The 27,340-nt window shown below is 40.7% G+C and overlaps 1 protein-coding gene across 2 annotated transcripts in view; it reads left to right on the forward strand.

The window, feature by feature from the left end:
- Window positions 1–27,340, forward strand: part of ATP7A (ATPase copper transporting alpha) — a 71,011-nt gene that overhangs the window by 7,502 nt on the left and 36,169 nt on the right. Inside the window, exons 2-6 of one of the 2 annotated variants that reach the window (XM_084814222.1) lie at window positions 17,432–17,572; window positions 20,815–21,301; window positions 23,247–23,987; window positions 25,307–25,531; window positions 27,176–27,339. In XM_084814222.1, coding sequence (XP_084670348.1) covers window positions 17,453–17,572; window positions 20,815–21,301; window positions 23,247–23,987; window positions 25,307–25,531; window positions 27,176–27,339 — 1,737 coding nt within the window. In that variant the 5' untranslated portion in view covers window positions 17,432–17,452. The remainder of the gene's footprint in view (window positions 1–17,431; window positions 17,573–20,814; window positions 21,302–23,246; window positions 23,988–25,306; window positions 25,532–27,175; window position 27,340) is intronic. The other variant, XM_084814223.1, reaches the window with a different exon arrangement.

Here is a 27,340-nt window from a genome sequence, read left to right on the forward strand (position 1 = left end):
TGGACTACAGCTGCCATCACCCTGAGCCCACATGGCCAATAGTAATGCTGGCTGCGGGTGCATCTTGCTGGTTTGTTGAAAGGATTACTTAGATAATATTTGTGAAGCAGGTTGAACACTGAAACAGTCCTATAGAAGTCTGGTTCCTGCCCTTGGGTAGGGCTGCCTTTGTGCCAGTGGGGCTTAGAGCATGGGGTTCAGAAATGGTACTGTTGGCTTGACTGCCTGGCTTCCAGCTTGCAGCTGCACCTTTACCCTCCTGGTCATGACTCTTGCAACCTTTCAGCCAGGTGCTGGCTGTGCTGTGGGTGGGACTGTTCAGGGCAGTCTGCTCCTGGGCCATAGAAGAGGGGCATGGTTTTATGTTTTTGCTGCCTTTTCTTCCACCCACCCTTGGCAGTGTTTTATTTCATTTGTACATAGCATCCTGCATACTCTGCTGTGGACTGTTTTTTGTCACTGGTTGATGGGGCCAGGAAGGAATTTTAACTGTCTTCATAACCAGCTGTTGGGAGCCAGGGTCTTTGCCTTTCTCTTAGGTAGCTAGCAAATGGGCATCTCCCATTTTACTCCCTTGGACCTTGTTTGCCTTACTGTACTTGATTTATCACAATTGGTATTGCCAGTTGGGTAGTAGGCTTGGTCTGATCCTCACCTGCCACCATTGGGACATTAAGGGGCCTTGGAAGAGTGAATATCATGGGGTAGCTCACGTCTAGGGCTGGTGTTAATATCTTCCCAGCCTGGAAGCCAACCGTAGGGGCCAATGATGATGGACATCATCTGCCACCTTAGGCACCCCACAGTAGTAGGGCTGCATGCTCCCTCTCCTAGCAGGCAGGCTGTCATCCTCCAGGATTCCTGCTGCTGTTTAGTCAAATACTTGGAAACTGTAGCTAATAAAGTTGTGGTTGGTTTAAACCTGTTTGTGAGGCTCTTATCCTTCTTGCTTCTGCCTTCACACATTTCTTGCTGTAGGCACAAATGCTGTGTTGCAGTAGCGGTGGTCGCAATATAGAACTCCTTATTTATCCTGACAGCCCTTCTGGACAGTATTTCATCAGAATGGCTCAGTTCTGATTTAATATGGAGAGACTGCTGCTGTTTAGAGAAGAGAGAGCTCTAAGTTTTACCTCTGTCAGATTTGCCAACCCATGAAGCTGTTAAGCTGTCTATATGTTATAAAGGTAATATATGCCATGCAGCTGAGCTTAAAACCATATGTAACGTTTGTATAAAAAATAGGCATAACTTAATTCCATTTGTAGTACTGTATCAAATGTTTAGCATAATTTTGTACAGACTCGCCAAACCCTATAAATTCATAAACTTATAAAGTGGGAGAGTGCCCTTGAGTCCTATTTCTGGCCTTCCAGAGGCAATTGGCCACTGTGCAGTTTTCTTAGTTCACAAACAATGCTTAGGATCAGAGGGGGAATAATAATATAAACTTATAGATATTTCTAGTGTGCAGTACTTCTGTGCATGTTGATATGCTGTTGAAAACATTATTCTTATACACATTCCTTTTAAAACAGTGTCTCAAAACATAGTTGAGAAGTTAGCGTAAAAGTGCCTGATAGATCGTTTGAAAATTAAAGGTGCAATCCTATGCATGTTTAGACGGAAATAAGTCCTACAATTCTTGTTTAATCAAATACTTGGAAGTTGTAGAGCTTATTTCTGTCTAAATATGCATAGGACTGCACCCTAAACTGCTTAAAAGCAAATTGTACTGAGTGATTTGAAAGAATGCTGACTTCTTTGCAATTTTTTAATTTGCAACATTTCTCTCTGTTTAATGTTTTAATACTTTATTGTTTGATTTTTATGAATTTCTTGTAATTTAATTTCATGTAAGCCACCCAAGTATTTCTGTTGCAATAGAAAGGACAGAATCTAAATTATCTTAATAATTTGCTTTGAGCCTGTGTATTGCTGATATAGAAATGTGAAGTTTTCAGAAATTTGGGTCATGGGAAAAATTGTTTTTTTTAATGCAATACTTGTCTTTTTTAGTGCTCTTTACAGATCTAAAGTCACATTGTTACTTTAGGAACATTCAAACATTAAAAAACCTGCCGGTTTAAAAGACCAGACAATAAGGCTATCTATCTCATGTTGGTCCAAACTCCACAAAGCCAGGAAATAGGAAGCTAAGGCTGATGCCTTATCTGACATGCCCCGTGATCAGTCATGATGTTGTTCAGTGTCAGAAATTGTGCTTGCTTACAATTTACCCTCCATGCACCCACACTTTTCCTGGGTCTTTCAGTCCCAACATGCTCCATGTTGTCCTGGTCCTGTATTGCCTTATAAAGCATCTAAGCCTTACTGTATTGCTAGAGGAATCCTATTGTGAGGTGACCCATGTGTGTTTGTTGCTTACACCTGCAACTTGCAGGATGGGTTGAACAGTGAGAGGGAGTCCTCTTCTTGCACCCCTCATCATCCTTATATTATTTTTGTGTGCTGCTACAAGGTAAGCCTGTATTACATTGTAATTCAAAAAAATTATTCTGGTTTTTCTATTGCACTAACATGAATGAGACAAAAATCGTTCAACACCACACCGAGATTTCCAGCAGCAGGTATGCTGCAAGATGTCCTGGGTTGCTTTTTAAACGAGCTGTTTGGTTGCGACAGAATAGGTTTGGAGTCTGAAAGGAAAATATTCATTCTCTAACATACTGAGATTTCCATTAGCATGCATACTGTAGGACCTACCCATTGTTGCTTTGGATCTTGAGATGCTTGGTGAAGATAAAACAATGTGGTGGTATGGTGTTTAGATTAAAAGAAGTGATTAGTGGAAGGCTTAAACAGCCTCTTCCAGCACACTACTTACTTGTTTCAGACAGCATCTTCCCAATATCACTTCACCCCAGAAAAGATGTATAGGTTCAGGTTTGTGAGTTCAATTGTCTAACTTCATAATCTTTGTCGGTTTCTGTGAGTACCTTTTAGTAGGGAGAAGGCACTGCTCTGCAAACATACTTCAATTTAATAAATGTAGCAATTGATTTCTGCTCAAATCACTATGTTCCTCACCCCCACACAACCAAGTTCCACTTTTTCTTGGTGCCTCCTAATAATCTTTGAAACAATTTCCGCTACCCCCCACCCCAACCTGCTTTGACATTTCTCACCATTACTGACAACATCATCGGTTATACTGTTGCTAGGAAATACAGCTACATGTACCCAACACCATTATTAGCAGTAGTACTACTCTCAGCCCAGCGCTGTTAAAGGAGGTACCCATCTCTCACTTTAAACGCACCCAGTAAGGACATGGGTTGACTCACAGAATAAAGGTGTGAGTCACTGCACAGTACGATTCATCTAGCAATAGAGTAAGGCTCAGATGCTTCATAAGGCAATACAGGACCAGGACAATGTGGAGCATCTTTGCTGGTCCCGGACACTATATCCCAATGTGGATTTGGGACTGAAAGACCCAGGAGAAGTGTGGGTGCATGAAGGGTAAATAGTAAGCAAGCACAATTTGTGACATTGCATAACATCATGACTGATCATAGGGCATGTCAGATAAGACATCAGCCTTAGCTTCCAGTTTCCTGGCTTTGTGGAGTTTGACCAACATGAGGTAGCCTTATCGTCTGGTCTTTTAAAGTGACAGGTGTTTTGATGATTGAATTTCCTTGGTTTCTGAAAAGCAAATGTCTCCTCAAGGTGTATATACACACTGCTCTGTCTGTCTCTCTTTCTCTCTGTCTTTGCAATCAGAGGTACTGTGCTTCTGAACATTGAGGTCATATCTCTAATATGAGTATAAGAAGAGCCATGTTGGGTAAGACCAAGGGTCTAGGAGTCTGTTCACATGGTGGCCAACTGGCTGCCCATGATGAACTCATAAGCAGGACATGAGTGGAACAGTACCCATTTGCCCATGTTCCCCAGCAACTGGTGTAAATAGGCATACTGACGCCTTGGGATACTTTTGACCTAAAAGGCAGAATAAAACGCAATAAATAAATAGACTTGCATACAATTTCAATCTTTCTCTCACTCAAAAGTGTTTTTGAAGAAAGTGACTGGCAGTGTGGAAGCTTCTGTGATAAAAATTAATGAAAATTTCTGAGTGCATGATATGGCATACTTCTGGTTATGTTGAAAAAGAATCCTGTGTAACTTGGAAGTTAGCACTTCTCTTTTTCATTTGAACCCACAGAAATTGTCCTGAGAAGATGTGAAATTACTGTCCTTATACAGTATTTGCCTGTTGAACAGAAAGTCATGGATCAACGGGTGGAGGGGACTTTAAGAGTGTGTTGAAACATCAGTGCCTTGCAGCATTTTCCCAATCCCTCAGCCAAGTTGATTCCTTTCTTAATTATGCCTTGGAATACATGGAATGTACCTTTTTTCATAGCAGCTGCACACTGGGTTGACATTGATATCAAACCGTCACCCATAAACAAACCCAAGATCTCTCTCTTGGTCAGTCACGAGCATACAAGTGAAGTTGGGATTTTCCCCCAATATGCATCACTTTACACTTGCTTGCATAGAATTGCATTTGCCGTTTTGATGTCCATTTTTCCACTACAGAATGATCCTTTGGAACTCTTTGCAATCCCTTTTTGTTTTAACTGCCCTAAATAATTTGTTGTAATTGGCAAACTCGGCCACCTTGCTGCTTAGTCCTAGTTCCAGATCATTTATTATTATTACTATTATTATTACATTTATTATTACATTTATATCCTGCCCTTTTTCCTCTTGCAAGTAACCCAAGGCAGCTTCCATGGGCATCCTACTCCTTGATTTCATCCTCACAACAACCATGTGAGGTAGGTTAGGCTCAGAATCAGTGAATGGCCCAAAACCACCCAGTGAGCTTCATGGCCGAGTGGGGACTAGAACCCAGATCTCCCAGGTTCCAGTCCAGCACTCTAACCACTATACCACACTGTTTTTACAAACAAGTTGAAAAGCTTTGGCCCCATTACAGATCCCTGCTATCTAAAAGTTCAGTATGTTTGAAAAAATATTTTAAAATTTAAGCAGGAAAACAGTGAATAACCTTTTAAGTTGTTAAACCAATGAAATCATGCCACACAAGAAGTCTTAAGATATGAATGGGTTATAAAGAAAATTAAATGTGGAAGAACATCATATACTGAAGTAAAATGTGAAGCATGCATGATTACAAAGAAAATACATGTGTACACTATACAAAACACACTACAGTTTAAATTTTGCTAAGCCCTATTAAAAAATCAAAACTGTTAGTAGGCCCAATGTTATTAGGCCCAAAACAATGTTAGTAGGCCCAATTAAGCCCAGCCGCAGTTTCAGTTGTACTTAGCTGTACTTAAACTTCCACCAATCCAAACTAGTTAAATGCACTTTGAAGCTTTCAGCTATATAGCAGTATGGTCCAAACTTTTAGAGAAAACAGAGAGAGTGATGATGGGGGGCGGGGGGTGGGGAGACCAGGCTTTTGTGGACCCAGAGGAAGGTTGAAAGAGACCTCTCCTAGAATCCAGAGTGTAGAACTCAGCAAAGTCCAGGTACGGAAAATTAATCCAGGTAGGGAGTGAAGCAAAAACTACACCAAGCTGCAGGCAAAAATTACACCAAGCTGCTCAGGCACCAGGTGCTTGGCTCAGAGAAGCTAGCTTGGGGAAAGACAGCCCAAAATAGTCTCAAAGCCAAGAGAAAACATGTTCAGAGATAGAAAAGAGGACTCTTCTCCCAAAAGGGAGGCAAGAACCAAAAAAACTTTCAAAACAAATCAAAATCTGCTGATAAAGTTCAGAGTTAAGCAAAAGGTAAAAATCAACACTCTGGACTCATGGAGCTGCTAGCTGCAGGGAGTAACAAACATAACCTTTTCTTATACTGCTCCATTGTTTCATGGCTTGAACACAGTTTTGTCAGCACAATTGTCTGCGTGTCAAACTCCAGGCAGCAAAACTTTCTGCCCTCAAGGAAAGACAGGCCTGCATATGAAGCAACGTTTCACAGCCATTCCAAGCCATAACTTCCTTCTAAGCCCTCTGTTCCCAGCACTTGAATCCAGAAAGGGACCTTAATAACACAAACAATTAAGGGAAAAGGGGGGAGCAAAGGAAGAAGGGGAACAGCTGGGAGTGCAGACCAGTAAACAGAAGCAGTGGGGTCTGGTCACACTGAGGGGATTGCTTATCTGCATACGCACACACAGAGGACCCAGAAACTCAGTTAGCTGCTACTTTTTCTCTACACGGCAGTTATTCCCCCACCACCACCCTCAACATTCCAAGTGCTGTGTTACGAAATCTCATAGGGATTCATTATACCAATAAACATTATTTTTAAAATAAGTAATTGAATTTAAAAAAATCCATTCCACCAACTACGATAGAAAGGGAATAGGAATATATATATATATATATATATATATATGGTTTTCATATATAGCCTCCAGCTTTTTGGCAAATGATGGGCACAAACGGGTGCCAGCACATGTTTTTAGTGCCAACACTGTGTGACCACATATTTTATTTTTTCTGTTAACTGCCCTTTCTCCCTCAAACTTTAGCCAATCTTCCTTGAATTTTCAGGTTATGTAAAACAGACATTTCTGTCTGGCACTTGCAACTTTCAGGACAATTGGTGAAACCCTTTTGATTTTATTAAGGTTAGAATAACCCCCCCCCCCCGAGTTTCATTTGACATTGTGGAACCCTTTTTTGACTGATTGCCTTATCTATTAGAGGCACAATTGTGTCTCCAGTAATTATGTATAACTTGGTGTACTCATAAAATTATGTTTAAAATAAAAAAGTAAACCCAGCTAGTACATTTGTAATTATTATCTGAATAAACCACACTTCTAAATTTAATATAGCAAACATGATAATTATATAAGTCAACCAAGTTAATACATTTTAGGAACTTCAGCAAGAACGTGAAACATCTGAATTACCTTAAAGCTGGAAGAAGTAGGAAGAGATGGAGGCAGAGGAAGACTGGTCTTGTTCCTGTTTGTGAGGAATGAGTTGGGATGGAATTTAAGGGCATCTGGACTGAAAGGAAAGCTTTGCACATAATGGTGGCAAATCGTGGGTTAATTAATTAACCCATAATTTGCCATGGCATGTCCCAGACACATTCTGCAGCCATTTTGCATATTCAGTCTCTGACCTACAATTAGTAGTTCGGTTGACCTGTAGTGTTTGGGTTGAGACACCATGCAGCAACCCCTTATCAGCCTGATTGGAAGTTAAAAACAGCTGTGGAACATGCTCAGCACGCGCTGTGGCAAATTGTAGCTTAGGTGAGAATTTAAATGAGCTTAGGAGAGACTTTTAAATGAACATTTTATCCCCATTGCTTCAAAATGTCCAGATATTTTATACCTCTAGTCTTCTTGTTACATAATTTTTAGAAATCATTTTGGGGGAGTAACGACCAGGTAGCAATATATAAACACCTTGTCTTAAACATAGAATCATAGAATAGTAGGGCTGGAAGGGGCCTACAAGACCATCGAGTCCAACCCGCTACTCAATGCAGGAATCCACCTCAGAGCATCCCTGACAGATGGCAGAAAAAAACTTTTTCTGGGTTTTTTTCAGGCCTTCACATCTCTATGTCACTTTTTAAAAATCTATTTTTATTTTATTTTTACAAATAAAATAAACACTATCAACAATATAATCAAAATCTTCAGTTTCCAACATTATACTTTTCTAAAAAAAGAAAAGAAAGGGAGGATAGCAAAAGAAGGAAGAGAAAAAAGAAAAAACAGAATTATATTAAACTTCAATAAAGACAAACCAAATATTCAAACAGTCTTCATAGAAATAAACAATCCATTTCCATTAGCCATAAATTACTATTCAGTTACCACATATTAATAAACTTTAAAGGTTTAACCAGCAAAGAACAGCAACAACAATAATCCCATAGTGATATTAATAGTGACAATACTAATAAAAAGGGGAAAAAAGAAGTTTTAAGAGAAAGACAAAAACAGGAACAAATCATTTGTATATTTTAAGTAGTATCATATCTAAAAATAGGTTTATATGTGTACTCACACATACGCACACAAATATGCACTTTATTACAATATAACAAAAAGAGAGAGAAGAAAAAAAATGCAAACATTTATCTTTGGCCTACTGCCTGACTCAGCTAAAACCCAAACACTTGAAAAGAACAGTAAAAATGGCTAACTTCCAACTCCAGAGACTGAGAGAGTTGGTTCCCTGCATTTAATTTTAATACCAATTAAAAGTGTTTCTGCAGAGTCAGGATCCAAGAATCTCTTCATCTGATCTTCAAAAAGAACACAAAATATTGTTGTTCAGTCATTAAGTCGTGTCCGACTCTTGGTGACCCCATGGACCATAGCACGCCAGGCCTTCCTGTCCTCCGCTCTCTCCTGGAGTGTGCTGAAGTTCTTATTCATTGCATCGGTGATGCTATCTAGCCATCTCATCCTCTGCTGTCCCCTTCTCCTTTTGCCTTCAATCCTTCCCAGCATTGAGGTCTTTTCCAGTGACTTTTCCCTTCGCATTAGGTGGCCAAAATATTTGAGCTTCAGCTTCAGTATCTGTCCTTCCAATGTGCAGTCAGGGTTGATTTCCTTTAGGATGGACTGATTTGACCTCCTTGCAGTCCAGGGAACTTGTAGGAGTCTTCTCCAGCACCACAGTTCGAAAGCATCAATTCTTTGGCACTCAGCCTTCCTTATAGTCCAGCTCTCACAGCCATACGTTACTACTGGGAAAACCATAGCTTTGATTATGCGGACCTTTGTGGGCAAGGTGATGTCTCTGCTTCTTACTATGCTGTCTAGGTTTGCCATAGCTTTCCTCCCAAGGAGCAAGCATCTTTTAATTTCATGGCTACAGTCTCCGTCTGCGGTGATCTTGGAGCCCAAGAAAGTAAAATCTGTCACTGCCTCCATTTCTTCCCTTTCCATATGCCAGGAAGTGATAGGGCTGGATGCCGTGACCTTAGTTTTGTTAATGTTGAGTTTCAAACCAGCTTTTGCACTCTCCACTTTCACCCTCAGCAAGAGGCTCTTTATCATCTTCGCTTTCTGCCATTAGGGTGGTATCGTCTGCGTATCTGAGGTTGTTCATCATTTTCCCGGCAATCTTAATTCCGACCTGTGATTCATCCAACCCGGCGTTTCTCATGATGTACTCTGCATATAAGTTAAATAAGCAGGGCGACAATATGCAGCCTTGTCGTACTCCTTTCCCAATTTTGAACTACTTGGTTGTTCCATGTCTGGTTCTTACTGTTGCTTCTTGACCCTCGTACAGGTTTCTCAGGAGACAGGTAAGGTGGTCTGGTACTCCCATCTCTTGAAGAATTTGCCACAGTTTGTTGTGATCCACACAAGCAAAGGCTTTAGCGTAGTCAATGAAGCAGAAATAGACGTTTTTCTGGAATTCTCTTGCTTTCTCTATGATCCAGTGAATGTTGGCGATTTGATCTCTAGTTCCTCTGCCTCTTCGGAACCCAGCTTGTACTTCCGGTAGTTCTCGGTTCGCATACTGCTGAAGCCTAGCTTGTAGGATTTTGAGCATCACCTTGCTGGCATGAGAAATGAGCGCAATTGTACGGTAGTTTGAACACTCTTTGGCATTGCCCTTCTTTGGAACTGGAATGTAAACTGACCTTTTCCAGTCTTGTGGCCATGTCCCAAATTTGTTGGCATATTGAGTGCCGCACTTTAACAGCATCATCTTTTAGGATTTTAAATAGCTCAGCTGGAATACTGTCATCTCCGCTAGCTTTGTTGTTAGTAATGCCTCCTAAGGCCCACTTGACTTCACTCTCGAGGATGTCCGGCTCAAGTTCAGTGACCGCACTATCATGGCTATCAGGGACATTCAGATCTTTCCTGTATAGTTCTTCTGTGTATTCTTTCCACCTCTTCTTAATCTCCACTGCTTCTGTTAGGTCCCTGCCTTCTTTGTCCTTTATCATGCCCATCTTTGCACAAAATGTTCCCTTGATAGCTCCGATTTTCTTGAAAAGATCTCTAGTCTTTCCCATTCTATTGTTTTCCTCGATTTCTTTGCATTGTTCATTTAAGAAGGCCTTCTTGTCTCTCCTTGCTATTCTCTGGAACTCTGCATTCAGTTGGATATATCTTCCCCTTTCTCCTTTGCTTTTCGCTTCCCTTCTTTCCTCAGCTACTTGTAAAGCCTCATCAGACAGCCACTTGGCTTTCTTGCATTTCTTTTTCTTTGGGATGGATTTCGTTGCTGCCTCCTGAACAATGTTACGGACCTCCGTCCATAGTTCCTCACATCTAATCCCTTAAATCTATTCCTCACCTCCACTGTATATTCATAAGGGATATGATTGAGGTCATACCTGAATGGTTCAGTGGTTTTCCCTACGTTCTTCAATTGAAGCCGAAATTTTGCAACAAGAAGCTCATGATCTGACCCACGGTTAGCTCCAGGTCTTGTTTTGACTGACTGTATAGAGCTTCTCCATCTTTGGCTGCAAAGGACATAATCAATCTGATTTCGATATTGACTATCTGGTGATGTCCATGTGTAGAGTCGCCTCTTGTGCTGTTGGAAAAGAGTGTTTGCTATGATCAGCGTGTTCTCTTGACAAAAATCTATTGGCCTTTGTCCTGCTTCATTTTGTACACCAAGGCCATACCTGCCTGTTATCCCGGTGATTTCTTGACTTCCTTCTTTACCATTCCAATCCCCTATGATGAAAGGACATCTTTTTTTGGTGTTAGTTCTAGAAGGTGTAACACAAAATATAGCCGGATATTTAATATGATAATGCAGGTTAATTTGCTTTGCCAAACTTCTTGCCTTTGCAAATTGCCTTCTTCTGTCAGCATTTTCTTTAGTATAATATGCAAGAGCATAATCTTGTCATTTGCTGGTCCCCACAGGAGTTCACCTTGTTCTCTTGCCAAATGTATAAGGTAGTTTTTTGTGGAGACTTGTGAAAATTGAACAATAACAGCCCCAGAAGTCCCTTTAGTGCCACGTATTGAACCAGGCACATGATATGCATGCTCAATATCAAGTAAGAAATCAGATGGCAAAGCAAATAGCTCATGCAAAAGTTTATCCATAAATTCCGCCAAGCAGTAGCCATGCCTTTAATACCAAGGATACGTAGATTCGCTCTGCGTTTGAAGGCCTCCACTTGAGAGATTCAGGCAGACAAAACATTATGGGACACTTTCATGGCTGTTTCATGTGCAACAATCTGATCTTCAAGATCATTAACCTTCACTTCCATCTTTTGAAAAGAGATATTAATTAAATCCATAGCCCCCTGAAGGGTGATTATTGAATCCTGAATTGTTTCAAGTTTCTTTGACTGCTCTTGTAGCTGCAAAGACATAGTTTCTATCAAAGCAAGCAACTCCTCTTCACCTCCAGCATTTCTAGAAACCTTTGCTGGGGAAGCCATTGGGAGGGTAGGTGGCGTTTTCAAGCCTTTTTTCCTTTGGTTCTGCCATCCCGCACTTTCCAAAGCACAACCATCAAGTATAATTGCAGAAACAAGAAAAATAAACTTACACAGATTTAATTACAAGTCCTCAGATATTGCTGGTAGTTTAAATTCAGAGATATTGTTTGGAGCCGTTTGTTCTTGTGTTTCCTAATTGCTTAGAAGTTTCAAACAGTGTGCAGTAGATGATGACACTCAGTGTCTAACCTTAGTTTCCAGCCCCTCTGTTTCTTCACAAAAGCAGCTGTTCTTCCAAGATTTCATCCGGATGGTACTGTAAGCTTCCCCTTTTAATTCCAGGGGAAGATAAAAAGGTTTCTCAACCTTTTCCCTTCTGTTTGAGATAAGCAACCTGCAGAACTCTGCAAGTCACTGCCGGATGCCATGGCTCCAACCGGATGTCCTTCACATCTCTATGTCACTTAAGTGTTCGTGGTGGGATCATTATACATAACCAAGGTGCTGCTGTCTCAAATTCCTCACTTCATAAAAATACTTCGACCTGTTCTTAAGACCTTATCCATGGCCTGCCTTGGCTTTGCTCTCTGCTAGTGCTACTTAATGTTAAAAAATGTAGCCTGACTCTCATTTTGTCTAGTGGTTTCCCCTAGTGGGGAAGAGAACAAAGGGGCAGTGTTTGCTGCTGTGTCATGAGAATATAGCATGACAGTTGGAGGTACTAGTTGGAATTCATCACTGCAGAGGTAGTGAATGAAAAACTGCTATTGAGAATATGAGCTGTAGCATGTCTTTGGTTAAAAAAATAAAAAGGATTTCTATAAATGCAGGGCAGTATCATATACTGCCACCGTGCCTCCACTGCTTCTATTGTGCCAGTGCGACCTGCTACTAGCACAACAGGAACTAGCACTTCCTAAAGCATCCCTGGAAATGAGTGGAAACACTAGTTTAAGGGACAGGTCAGTGGAGTGGTTCTGCTCGTTTCTGGTTGTTTCCGAAATCTCTAGCTTCCCACTGCATTAGCGTTATGTCCTGCTAATGTGCATGCAGCATAGAATATTGCCCATAGGTATGACTAAGGAATTCTTGATTCTCAAGTATAATTTACAGCAGGGCTTGCTTAACCTTATCATGTAGAACAATGTAAAAGCCTCATCTAGATAGATGAGAGTTTCACAGAGAATGGGCAGGATACAGAGTTTTATACTTGTGCAACTAGTTTTATAATATGCCCATGGAGGCTTTAGACCATTATCTCTCAAACAGCAGCCCCCTGTGCCATTTAGCAAGGTATTCTTAGAAACCCAGTGTAATTTAATAACTAAATCAGGCATATGCATGTATGCTGTTCAAAGAAAGAGTTAAAAATCTCTCTGCTCAAATGAAACCATAATTTAGGTGTGCACATAAAGCAGATTTTGGATTACAACCGATGTACGCTAAGCCAAGATCTTACACTCTGCTTGGTCAATCTGAACTCTGTGCATGTCACTACTTACCTGAGACTTAAAATTGACTGGTAAGAAGCGAAGTTCAGAGTTCCAAGTCCAGGGAAGCTGAGCTACAGGCAGAGCCTGACTTGGACAATCTCACATTCATTGGCTAGCTCTCTGCTCCAGTCCAGCAACACAGTTTGGTAAGTTGTTAATGAACCTTATCATTACTGCAGTTGACATTGTTTTTTTATTTCATTTTTAGGACTAGGCTAGTGTTTTTGTTTTACTATTCCAAGTTATGCTTTTCTCTGTTTACAGGTGTTTTTAGGTAGTGATTTTATGTCACCGAAGAAGCAAGGAGAAGCAAGGATTCTTAACATTTTGTAGTACAATCCAGTCATTCTTAGGTGGTACAAAGATGACATTCTCTACTTAATCTTCGTGCCATCATGATTTAATTCAGCATAATGTTATTTGTGAAGTCAAAATGTCAGACTTGATTACTTACCCTCACTGAACTGGTAGTTACTGAAACTAACAGGACCTATTCCAATTATGTTTGTTACAATGATCTTATGGAACAAGGAACATTATATACAAAACCCCATTGATGGATCACAGCCTGACTTTCTAGTACTTAGACTTATTTACATGAAAACCATCTTTTGTTCATTTGCACCTGCTGTTTAATTGCTACTTAACATTCTTATTCTATGTCTGTATTTGCAGTAAGGCAATCGTCCTTACTGAAATTGTTATGTGACAAACAGATTTTGTGTACCATCAGGTGGGATATGCAGGTGAAGATGAAATTCTGTAAATATTTCTATTTTTTTTGTTTTTAAAGAGAAGAGGCCCTGGAGAGGACAGGCCCTTCTTTTGTGACCACCGCCTTCAGAAGTGCATTTAGTGGCGACCCGAGAGAAAGCCTTTTCAGTGGCCACACCCAGACTGTGGAACTCCCTCCCAAGGGAAGCTAGGTTTGCTCCCTCTCTGCTGTCCTTGCACCAGCAGGCAAAGCCTGCTTTATTCAAGAAGGTCTTTGGCCTGTGAGTGAGACTGTTGGGTTGGGTGCTGATTTTAATTCTTAATTCCCCCTCCCAATAGTTGTTTATGTTTTATTGTATTTAATGTATTGTTTTACTGTTTTAATCAGTTTTAATTGTGTAAGCTGCCTTGAGTGCCATTTTTTGATAGAAAGACAGTGTACAGATTAAATAAATAAAAGAGAAGAGGATGCAAACATAAGTAATTATTTGGATATAAAATATCTTATTTCTGTTAACCTTTCCTGAATGGCATAAGACATTTGGATATAGCACTAATCACTGGATATATTTGTTTATATCATATTTTTAAAAATCAGACAGATTTGTGAAAAAAGGATTCATAATGCACTGAAAGAATTATGATATATTCAACCTTCTGTTTATTTTTTCTTGTTGTAACAGTGTGTGCACGCGTGTATTTCTTTCCTCTCTCTTTCTTAAAAAAATGCCCAGTCTATCTCTCCCCCCCCCCCCCCAGTTGTGGAGATACTATGATGATTGTTTGTGACCTGCCTGCTCCTGAAGCTTTTTACAAACTTCTTTGGATGTGGTGAAGTCTCTCTAAACGTTACGAGACTGCTCTGATCATAACCAAACAATCGTTATCCTTGTTACCAAACAGACATTAAAACAGAGGTCCCCAGTTCAGATGTAACAGTGAACTCTGTTTAATACAAGCCAGGAATGAAGCCAGAGCACAAGTTGTGGAGGAGGGACACGCTTGTTCCCAGCTTCGCAAGCCATGTTTATGAAACCAGGAAGGATTTCTGAACCCTGTCAAAGTATTTAAATGTAATTTGACTATCTGGTTGCCTGAGAACTAGTGTTCTGGAAGCTTCCTGTTTTGTGAAAAATGAATAACTAAAATAGGCCACAAATAAATAGTGCTATCCAAGATCCTTTTAACTGGAAATGCCAAGGATTGAGGTTGGGGCCTTGTCAGTCACAAACCACTGAGTTATGGCCCCTCCCAAATTATAGAAATTGGCCTGGGATAATTTATTCATGATATTTCTGGGAACATAGAAATCTCAGTCCAATTCAGTAGTAAACGTCTATGTTTAATCTGATCAGGCATAGTTTTGCAAATTGCCAAGCATCTTGTAAACATTTCAGGAACTTCACTTGATGGTAGCTGTAAATAGGGCCTGTATTTTCCCTTTTTATTTGGGAATTGGCACAGTTTAGTTATTCTGTAATTTAAATTTAATTACAAGATTTATAACCTGCCTTTTAATTAAATTATCCTCAAGGTGGCTTACATTAGATTATCATCATCATAATACATACATGTTACATATGAACCCCAAACCCACACAACCCAGCAGCCTTAGTCTTCTGGCCAGTGGATGGGGCCAGAGTGCACTTACCTTCAAATCTGTGGTTCCAGGGTAGCTCCATGACTGACCTTGTATCAGAAAAAAACACCAGTTCAGATTTCTTCTCTGCCATTAATTTTGTGGATGGCTGTACTCAGTCCCTCCACTCCAGCCGTCACACCCACAACACAAGAAAAATAATACTGATCCACCTCACATGGCTGCCATGATGAAGATAAAGTGAAACATTTTAATAACCTGTTTCCTTTTTTTAAAATATGTTTTTATTTATTTTATCTTTATAAATGAAATAAACAATACCAAAAATACCAACAACTTGATCAATACTACAGTTTCCCAGCAATACAGTATTCTGATGAGGATACCACAATAACAAAAAGAAAAGGGAAAAGAGAAAAAAAAGAAAAGAGAGGAGGAAAGGAAGTAAAGAAAAAGAAGATTCCCCCTCCCTCCCCCTCTCCCTCCCCTTTAAAGAATTAAGTTTAAACTCCAATACCCCCTGGCCTCCGAAGCCATTCTATTTTAAAAACTATATCTGTAACCTTAACAATCTTACAGTTTAATAAACAGCCTTATATTTCAATATCATATCATCAATCTTATATCAAAGAAACAGGTCTACAGTGCATTCCCAGTAGCCTATATTAATAATAATAATTATTATTATTAAAAGAAATATAAAAGGTAAAAGGTAAAGCTGTCCCCAACCAGTCGTGTCCGACTCTAGGGTGCGGTGCTCATCCCCGTTTCTAAGCCGAAGAGCCAGCGCTGTCCGAAGACGCTTCCGTGGTCATGTGGCCGGCATGACTGAACACCGAGGTGCACGGAACGCTGTTACCTTTCCCATTTATTTATTTACTTGCAATTTCTTGCTTTCGAACTGCTAGGTTGGCAGGAGCTGGGACTGAAGACGGGAGCTCACTCCGTCACATGGCACTCGGGTCTCGAACTGCTGTCCTTCCGGTCTGCAGTTCAGCGTCTTAACCACTAAGCCACCGCGGCCCTAAAAGAAATATAGTGTTATATAATAATAAAACTTAAAATAAACCTTCAACAGTCAGTAATATATTTTATATATAAATGCACGTGCACAATTACCCTCAAACAATAAATTTAAATACAGCATACCATATCTATTTTGAAATAAAAAATATAACAAAAAGCAAGAAAAAAAAGAAAGATGAAAGAATAAACAAATAATTGATACCTGTACAGACCATAGGCAAAATAGCAGTTTTAAAAAGCTGTTTGAGAAAGCTCCCATGGAGAGCCCGTGGGATGCTACCAGAGCGACATTGGTTCCAACTGGACAATAACCAGTTTCTTAATGACTTAGTACTATCTGTTTTGGAATTGCTGTAAACAAGCTAGGTCACATGTGGGTTGCAGAGGTAATTGTATATTCCAGAATTGTTATTTGGGTCAGCCTTCCAAGGATTTCAACATACTGGTGATCTTTTTGCTCAGTATATTGCAGGCTGCTATCCATTAGAATTAGTACCGAAATGGCTTGGGGCCAGGTTACCTGAAGGATAGTCTCCTCCTATATAGACTTGCCTGAACACTAAGATCACCTTCAGAGGCCCTCCAGGTGTCCCTGCCAAAGGAAGTGAGGTGGGTGGCTACCAAGGCCTTTTTGGTGGTGGCACCTTAGTTGTGGAATGCCCTCCCCAGAGACACTCACCTGGCACCTACATTGTGGTCTTTTCGGCACCACATGAAGACCTTTTTATTATGCCAGATCTTTAAGTCCTTCCGTTTAAAAAAAATGTGTTGTGTTTTTAGAACTTTGCATTGCTGCTGGTTTTACTCTGTTTTTTACTCTGTATTTATTGTGTTTTAAACTTTTAAAGGTTCTTATTTTTTTCTTATATTGCATTTCATGGTTTTGTGAACCACTTCAGGTATTCGGTGTATAGAAATGTAATAAATAAATAAATACAATTATCCAGCAAATGTAATGAGAATCTAAATGGATATATGGAGGTAAATGCTTCAAGAATTTCTGTAGGCCTCTGTTCATGGTTGGCATACAGTCTTAATGCGGATAGATAGTTTAAGTGTCCAGTGTTCTAAAGACTTTCAACAGGGCATCTGTTGCCTGAGTATAAATGCCACTCCTAGAGATTCTTCATTTCTGCCATTATTTTTCCTTTATAACTTACAGGAATGTGAAGCTGCAAACAAAATGGATCCAACATCAGGGGCCAGATCAATTGTTGTTTCTGTGGAGGGCATGACGTGCAATTCTTGTGTACAGACTATTGAGCAGCATATTGGAAGATTAAATGGGGTTCACTACATTAAAGTAAGTAATTTTACATATTGTTACCAAATTGGGCTGTATAGGATGTGGTAGGGAGGTGCAGGGTGTGTGTGTATGTTTGCTATCAGCTTACTGGTATCATCTAGACATCCTCCTGGGTTCTTAGACTGGTTAGGGGGCTAGTTGCTCACTTTGGACAGGAAGAAAGAGTACACATTTAATGCAGTTTCAGAGAGCCTGCATTTTGGTTATCTTACATGTAATTGCAAGTAAATCAATCAGTGTTACCTTAGCCAAAGGCAGAACAGAGAAACTATAATACTTAAAGAGATTATGTTTCTGTAATTAGATTACAGTGGTGGCTTCCTGGTTGTGTTTTGCCTAAGGAAAATATAAAATTTGAAGCTAATGTAATGGGCTTTTGAATGGCAACAGTTTGCCCTTTCAGAAATTGAAATATTGAGAGAAGAATCCAGCCTGCTGAAAGCAAATCAGATTTCAGATGTTAGTCCCATCTTATGTGAGAAGCTGGTGACGTTAGCAAGATTGTGGTGCTAAAAGTTCAGATAGAAAGTTTCTACTGCTTGTCATTCATGGGACCCTTACTCTGTATCTTGGTTAGTGAAATCCTGAATGTCTGTCCCTGTTGCCAAAGGATCAGACTCATGCTTTGACTAATCTGAACTTCATATTTTCAGGAGAAAAAAAATTAAGGTCTATCTGTGTTTCCTAGAGGAAGCTTATCATGCACACTTCTGCTGCTTTTCCAAGAATAGCAGGTTTTGGTTAACCAGTCAGGCATTAGAGCAGAGAGGGAAAGAGGGGGGTCTTCGTACTGCTTAGCAAGGTGTAACTGCAAAAAATTAGTTGGTTGTATCCTGTGTTGCAATGTTCCTCGCACTGATCAGGCTTGAATTGAAAGGGAGCCGGGTAAAATAAATCTTAGGGTACCGGGTGGCATTCTTCTACTGGTTAAGGCTATGCCTTGCAGCTTCTTTCACTTAACTGATTCTACTTCACAAATAAACTCATTCACAGCCAGCCAAAACATCCCTCATGGTCGTTCACTGATCAGCTGAGGATTATGAACTTGGAACATTTCCATTTATCTGTCCTTAGAGTGACAGTCTCCTCCTCCCTGCCCCCCTTTTCTAGCTAACTGGTCAGTATGATGCTTTCAGCAGGATTTGTAGCATTCTACATTTCCCCCCAGGTCTCATGAACTTTTATGTGAGGAAACCCAGCTTTTCGAGTTCAGACCAAATTGTACTCAATAGGGCTGTTTGCATGACACAACAGCCCACCGTGGGTTGTTTAACCCACAGTGAGGCTGCGATGCATGTGGCTGCCCCTTCTTGGAGGTTGTTGTGTCATATGAACACAGCAATCGTGGCTTATGCGAGGGTTAAACAACTCTTGCATAACCCAGGGTCTGTTTTAACTTTATGTGAGGATAACCCTTGCATACTCTATGCTTGCAGGGCTTGCACAACACAACAACCCCTGAGCAGGTGTTGCAGCCCGTGGGCACTGCAGCTGGTTAAATAATCCACAGTGAGCTGCAGCATGATGTCTGAACCCGGTCATTCTGAAAAGATTTGCTTGTTTTGTATACTTTTGCTCTTAGGATTTAGGCAACCATAGAACTATAGAATAGCATAGTATAAAAGTAGGCTACTTACCAAATGAAAGAGGACAAAGTATATGCCAATAGACAAGAGGATTTACTAGAAAAAAAGGAGTGGCAAGTTGAAACTGTGACTTGGTTTGCATGTCATGGTGGCAATTCTTGGGGTGTTTAACCCAGGAATTGCCGGGATGAGTGAAGTGATGAGTACGCTGCCTCCCATGCACTTGGTCCCATTTTCAGTTAACAATCCAGGAATGCCCTGTTCCTGGGTTGTTTCTTGATCCGTGAACCTGGAACTCTGGGTTGTTTACCGGCTAACCAGCCCTGAGTTAACCCAGCAACAAAGTATGGGCAATTGTTGGGTTATCTCTCAGTTGTTTAACCCATAAATAACCCAGGGCTTCTGGGTTCACTCATTCCAGAAACATTCTGGAATGAGTGAACCCAGAAACAATCCAGAAACATTCCTGGGTTGTTAATTAAAAGCTGAAATGGCTTACACACTACTTGCACACTCCCCTTATCCCAAGAATTCCTGGGTTAAACAGCCCAGGAATTGCTGCCATGATGTGCAAACCATTTCTGTCTAGAGCACTAAATGTCCACCTCTTGATCCCCAGTCAGATTTGCTCAGTCCACCTGTGGTTTCTAAGTCTTGACATGAGACACATTTTGAGCTTTCTTCCACTATCATAATGGTTGCAAACTGTTTTCTTTAATAAGCATGGTCATTCTTAGGGTGCTAAACTATTCCAGATTCACAGCATTCTTAGGGGTGCATGGCTATGTAGAGCCCCAGACAATCCCTTTTGCTGCTCTATTCTCTGTTTCCCCAGATAGATAGTATGTGGACCTTGGGTAACTTTACTAGAAGACTCCCTCTCCTTGAGCTGTCATCATCCCTGTGTAAACCCAGATGTATTTGCTCTTGGCTCCTCTGGTTTCTCCTCTGGCCTTGATCTGGATTTTCCTTTTCTATATCAAAACCTCTGTCTTGTTGTTTCCTCTTGACAATGCCTGGCCTTTCATTTGTTGCTTCTGCTTACACTTTATTACAATATTATAAAGACTATTTATGCGTATAAGTTAATTCTGGAATTCACTGTTTTCCTCCATTATAGAGTTTCCATATCCATATTTATTTCTTCCTCACTCCTGTGTATGGTCTAACAGTTATGTGTCAAAAATGCTAATGAAAAGCAGGGTTTTCTTGATTTTCTTTCAGCTCAAAGCATTAAATGTAACTGAGTGTTCTGTATTAGCTAGCTGTTTAGATTTCTGTGTATAAAAGTTAGAGATTAGTATAATCTTTGCTGTCAGGACTGTATGTGGATTGTAATGTACACTTGAGGCACTCTGGAAAGTGATGTGTGAGAAATTTATACTGTATTATTATTTGTGGGATTCTGAAATCATCTGGCCACTTTCATTGTGGCTCATCTTGTAGCCAGTCATCTGGTTTTACAGATAAATCCAAGTTAATTTGTGGTTTCATAGGTACAATCTTACACTTCCTTCTCAAATGAATGAAATCACCACGCAAACTGTCAGTATAATAAGATCAAGCTGCCTGATACGTTAATGCCACCTGAAGGATATTTTAATCCTTGTTTGGCTAAGAAGTCTGATTTGTGCTTTTTTCTTTCCCTGCAAGGTTTCACTGGAAGATAAGAATGCAGCCATTATTTACAACCCCAAAGAGCAAACGCCAGAGTCACTACGGGAAGCTATAGATGACATGGGGTTTGATGCTGCTCTTGCTGGTACAAACCCACAATTTGTTTTACCAGATACCATTTTTCTTACAATTCCTGCTCAGTCAACTTTAACATATGAACAAATCTATACCAACCTCCTGAATACCAAGGGCATCTTAGATGTGAAAATCTCCTCTGACAAAAAATCTCTAGTCGTATCATTTCTCTCTTCTATTATAAATAGCAAGCAGGTCAACCAAATAGTACCAGGATTAAGTTCAGATAATGCAGCACATGAGAGAAATCCAGGAACTTTTGAAGATTTGAGTTTATCCCAAACAAGTGATGTGGTAAGGATGAAAATAGAGGGGATGACTTGCCATTCCTGCACTAGCACGATTGAAGGAAAGATTGGCAAACTGCAAGGTGTCACACGAATTAAAGGTAATGAAAAATGATTAGAGAGTTTGGGTTTTAACTCTAAGGGTTTTTCCATTTTTAAAAAATTTCCCATCACTTCTCCAGTATTGCATTCCATACTGAAACTAAGCCTAAGACATATTTAACTGTATTGAATCTTTCCTTATTTATTTGCTTCTCCATCTTCCCTGTGTTGAATTCTAGTTCATAAGCTCCTTGTTACTCTAATAAAGCATCATGCATATTGATGGCGCTATATAAATAATCGTTCCCACTAATAGCAAACTATCAGTTTGGAAATTAAACTGGGCCACCCAAAAGAAAGGTGGTGGCTTCTGCATACTCAGGAGCTTCCTTAAGAATGAAGAAATATATGTTTGTAAAATAAAAGAAAAATATTTTTAATATTAAAAAAACCAAAGTGTCATGTGAGCTTCCCAGAGATACAAAATGCTGATGGTAGTTGGGTCTGTTTGGGGGTGGGGGGTGTCCTAAATAAACCAGGTCAAGGAGATTATGTGAGACTATCAATTTAAGAGCCAAACTAGATGTTGCATTATTCACTCAATTAGCCATTTCATGGTTACTTCTTTTAATCACACAGTATGCAGAAACTACAGTTACTAATTGTGAGAATAGCATCATGTCTGGTTTGAACCTGATTAAGAGTAGTTGAGACATAGAATATACAGGGGTCAGTTGAACACACACAAGCCTTGAAAAAAGGAAAATGGGGGGTACCGATAGAGAGGAAATTGATCTGCTCAAGTTCTTGACAGCTTATAGTAAATTCTGGGAATTAGGATGATGTGTGTTGTGAAGTTAAAAGAACCCCCCCTCCCCTGCATTATACAGGTCTGTTTGAGGAGGAAGAAAAGGAGAAAGGATATTTTCTTTCTCCTTTTGCAACTTCCTTCTTTCCCTGGTGCCCCCACTAGAAAGGTATAAAACGCACAGCTTTGGAACTGGCAGACTTCTAGTGCTATATAGCACAGCAGGCAAAGTTTTATCTTTTTTCCTACTTCTGATACCCCCCACCCCACCCCCCAGAGGCCTGAACAGTACTACAAGTCTCCTAGGCTGTCTGGAGCCCTGAACAGAAGCACTCCTCTTAGGCAGTGAGGAGTGACTGCAACATTATGTTGCAGGTCCCACTTCTAGCTGTCTCTTCAGAACACAAAAGTACCTATATTTATAAAAGGCTGTCTCCAACATACCGTCACATTCTAACATGACAAAGAAACAGAACCAAAGATGAGGTCATGCAAATAAAGAAGGCTTGATTCTCAATGGTGATGGTCACTGGGACCACCAAGGGTGGAGTTTCTGCCAAATTGAGCAAAGCTATATTAATAGCGCTCACCCTCCTGCCCACATTCCATGATACAATTGCGTCACATTTTCAGGGGCAGGGCTTCCTGTAATGCTCCTCCTGCTTTGAAAGTGAAGTCCCACAGCTGCTTTGTGACTAATTGCTGTTACACACTATCACGACAGTGCCACAACTGATTTTGCAGCCTTTCTCTACGTGGCCTAAAAGTGGCCTCTGGCCTTTCACAGGTGGGAAAGAGGATATTTTTCCAGCGTTTGCTATTATGGGGCAGTATACAAGCATGCCGCCACACTCCCACTCAGTCTGTTGTGCAAGTGGTTCAAAAAGCAACCCCAGAAACAAGCAGAAACATTTGTTTCTGGATTGGGACAGGTCAGCAAAACTTTATTCCACGGACCTGTCCCATTCCAGAAATGAGTGTTTCCGCTAGTTTTGGGTTGTTTTGGAACCACTAGCTCCTTGTGGTGCTAGCGTTGAGTCCCGCTAGTGCATGAGCAGCATTGGATACTGCCCATAGTTCTTTTGGACCACTAACTTGGAGGTGGAAACTACCTATAGAATACCTTTTTATAAATAAGGATTTTAAGTGGAATATCATGCGAGAAACATACTAACTCTTCCCCATTTACCTTCTAGTCTCCCTGGACAGTCAGGAAGCTGTGGTTGTCTATCAGCCTCATATCATCACGTCAGAGGAAATAAAAAAACAAATAGAAGCTGCAGGTTTCATGGCATCCATAAAGAAGCCGCCTAAACCCCTGAAACTCAGTGCTATTGATGTAGATCGACTGAAGAACACACAAACTGAATGCTCAGAAAGAGCTCCGCAAGAAAATCCAGAACATGCACCCTGTCTAAAGACCATCACATTTCGGGTTGATGGCATGCACTGTAATTCGTGTGTCTTCAATATTCAGAGTAGCATATCAGCACTCCCCTCAGTAACTAGCATAGTTGTTTCTTTAGAGGAAAAATCTGCCACTGTTAAGTACAATTCCAGTCTAATCAGCATCAATGCACTTAGAAGAGCCATAGAAGCAGTTTCCCCAGAGACTTTTAAGGTCAGCCTTTTTGATGGACATAAAAATGTTGAGCTTTTGAACACCTCCAAATCTCCAGTGGCATCTTCTCCAAAAACTGTCAACAGCACTATGCACCATCCCCTGATGCACATTACTGTGATCAATATAGAAGGAATGACTTGCAATTCTTGTGTGCAGTCTATTGAGGGAGTAATTTCCCAAAAACCTGGTGTGACGTCAATACATGTGTCACTTCTGAACCATAATGGGACTGTAGAATATGACCCAATGCTGACCTCTCCAGATGACTTAAAAAACTCCATTGAGGACATGGGTTTTGATGCATCCTTATCAGGTAATACCTCCCTAGACATTATTTGCATTAGCTTTAAAGGACAAATGTGATTGCTTCTTTGAGAGCTTAGCCTTTTCTGGAAGGCATAGTGCAGAGCCACAGGGTAAATTTTCTCCGTAATACTGATTTTGAGATGTAGCCTTGCACATTATAACTTGATGGTGACCAGGAATTCCATGCAGGCAACTGAGCAGGCCTGACCGAGGAGAGAGAGATGGCCAGTCCACTTGGTAGAAGGCTCCCCCTCACCGCTTTGTCTGCAGTCCATGCTGTCCTCAGAGAAGGGGGCCACCCTTCCTCTACAGCCAACATGGAAACATAGGCTACAGCCTCTTAACATGCTTCTAATTTTTTTTTGCACACTGATAACTTTTGTGGGCTTATGTACAAGGCTGATGAGATAACCCAACCATGAGGCACAGTGAGGCAACAACCTCAAGTTGGGGGGAGGGGGAGATTTTAGGTCCCATTAGGGGCAGCAAAGTGGGGGACAGAAAGATCTGGCTGATGGGACACATTTCAGAGAGGTTCTGCACACTATAGGAGATGGTACCAGGAGTGGACGGAGAATAGTCAGCTTTGTTGAGGGATAGGGTATCCAATGGAACATTGCTTATGTCCACCATGATGTGGGGGGTGGGAGAACTGCTCCTCCTTCAGCTCTACATTTTTCTCCCTAAGTTAAAGCATGTGACTTTAGATAGTTCTTTCCTGTTCTGCTAATTCTGTGGTGATGAGAATGACCATTAGCCTTTGTATTGTAGATTCCATATATAAATTCAGCATCATAGGATTGTGTTCTGATGATTACTCTAGTTGTACTATTATGATCAGGGTTTCTAGCAAACTCCTCTCAACTCACCTCAAATACCATTGGTTTGCTTTATTTTTCAAACTTTCCTGGAAAATGTGCATATTCTCATTTTTTCAGTATTTTCTGATAAAACTAGAAGAAGAAACAAATCAATGGCACACATTTCCCAGCTTCTTTTCCCTACCCTGTTCCTAAGCAAAAAGCGCTTGCTGCTCATCCTACTCAGAGGTTAATTGGTGGTATGGAGAGCCTGCTAGAGACAGGAATTAACTAGAAATGATTCTACTGTGTATTTATTTGTTATGGAGCATGGGATTTGCCGCTTTCTCCGCCTCTTAAATTCAAAGGTGTCTGGGTTTGGCTTGAAAGAGACTGACACTTTTTGGATAGGGAGAGTTTAAATTTCAAGATCACCCAATTGTGAAATTGATGCATTTAGTGTCCTCTAAGACTATAGCAGTTGCAAAAGCTGTTAAAAAGTGTGATTATTCTTTTCTGTTCCTAGTACCGCCAAGCACAGAACCTGTGGTGCTAATAACTCAGCCCTCACAGGAAAGGCTTGCACAATCTCAGGATAATAAACTCTCCAAAATGGAAACTCGCTCCAACCTATCTCCAGTCCACAATAAGCAGGATATAACAGCACCATCGAAATGCTACATTCAAGTCAGTGGCATGACCTGTGCTTCCTGTGTAGCAAACATTGAAAGGAATCTGAAGAGAGAAGATGGTGAGAGATACTTCAATAAAACTGATTTAATTTTGCTGACAAACATGGTAGTGATGCTTTGCTGATAGTTAACTGACCTTTTAAAAACAAACTTCAACTAACTACATTGGTAGACCCTTTGGGTATTCTAATTGTAATATATAAAGTCTGGCTGACTTCGGCATTTTTGACTAAAAGGGATGATCAGGTTGTGGGGGGCAACGTACATGTCCTTTGGCAGGAGAAGAGCAAATACCATCCACATTTCTTGATCTGACCTTCAGAAAAAATCTTAACTGAGCACTGGGTTCGTTGTCTTGCTGTCTGGCTTACCTGGTACATATGGCTTCCATTTTTTTCTGAAGACTGAAGTTTATAAATGATGCTTTAAGGAGAGCTCCGATTTCTCAGTGTACTGGAGTTTATTTCAGATCCTATTTTTCACATTCGTACAGCTTACATGACGTGCGCAGAAGGGAGTAGTCATCTCCTTCTTCTTGTACCAATTAATATCTTATTCACAGCACCGTCGCTGTGCGTGGGTACTTGCCTCTCCCTTTCCCTGTCTGTTTCATTGTTCAGCAGACAGAAGAGCTGAACGTGCCCAGCATCGTGCTGTGTTGCTTTTGTCTCAGCCATCTAGTCCTGGTTGTGTGTCAGTGGCAGAAGATAGAAAATGGAATCCATGGAGCTTCACTGGCAGCTGCCAGTATTGCTCTTCCCCGCCCCTCTCTGCTAAAAGGATGGTGTGCAATAGTACGGGGGTTGGCAACTCTGTGCCCTCCAGAGGTCTTAGACTTCAGTTCCCATAAGCCCCAGCCAGCATGGCCCGTGGCGATGGGAGTTATTTTTCAAAACGTCTGGAGGCCGCCGGTTTGCCAGCGCCTGCTGTAGTGGCTGCCTCACAGTAAAGGGCTTGAGGAGGATCCAAGGGCAGTGCTGCTGCAAGAGCAGCAGCACAGCGAGTCTGTGGTGTTCACCGCTTGGCTTCTGCTTTGCGGGCAATTGCTGTTCACCCCCGGTGAGAAGCAAATTGCACAGCTGTGCTGGATGCGGATGCATGTATTTTACGTGGGGCTATGTTTCTTGCAGTTCAGACTTCATTATTGTGCTGTGGTTCTTCTGCAGGCACAATGGTTGATGCTGAAGCAAAAGCAAACTGTTACACAGTCGTGAAACCAGTAGTGTTTAAAAAACTGATACTAAATTGCTGAATAATCACTCCCCAAATTACCGGCTATATTCTTCAAATTATTGTAACCTAAAACTGATGTGGACTACATTTGGATAGGCGAAATAATATGTTGTGTTCGTATTTGTGAAAAGTACAAAAATCTTCTTCACTGGTTTTAAAAACTTTACATTAAAGTTAATTATATATTCAGGGAGGTCTAATTCATTATAATATTTGTATCTTCCCTTCCTATGCAAATATTCAAGGTAGGTAAGAAAGCCTTTACTTTTGTTTTGGTTGGAGTCAAGTCTCTTTATCTGAAACAGTTAGTTCCTTTCCTTGTTGCAAGTAATGCCAAAGATGTTCCAGTATTGCTACTTTTGGCTAAGCTCTAAATAGAGCTATGTGATATATTTGGCTAGATCAATCCACTATACATCACACTCAGCATTTCTTAATTAACATCACCATGTTTGGCTTTGTGTTTCTAGGAATATACACTGTACTTGTTGCCCTGATGGCTGGCAAGGCAGAAGTGAGGTATAACCCTTCTATCATCCAGCCATCAGCGGTAGCGGAATTGATTCGAGAGTTGGGATTTGGAGCTACCATTCTGGAGAACTACGATGAAGGAGATGGCATCCTGGAAGTTGTTG

The sequence above is a fragment of the Heloderma suspectum genome, chromosome 9 (genome assembly GCF_057233095.1).
Source record: "Heloderma suspectum isolate Gila_16-S chromosome 9, 16-S_ref, whole genome shotgun sequence".
Taxonomy (NCBI): Eukaryota; Metazoa; Chordata; class Lepidosauria; order Squamata; family Helodermatidae; genus Heloderma; species Heloderma suspectum.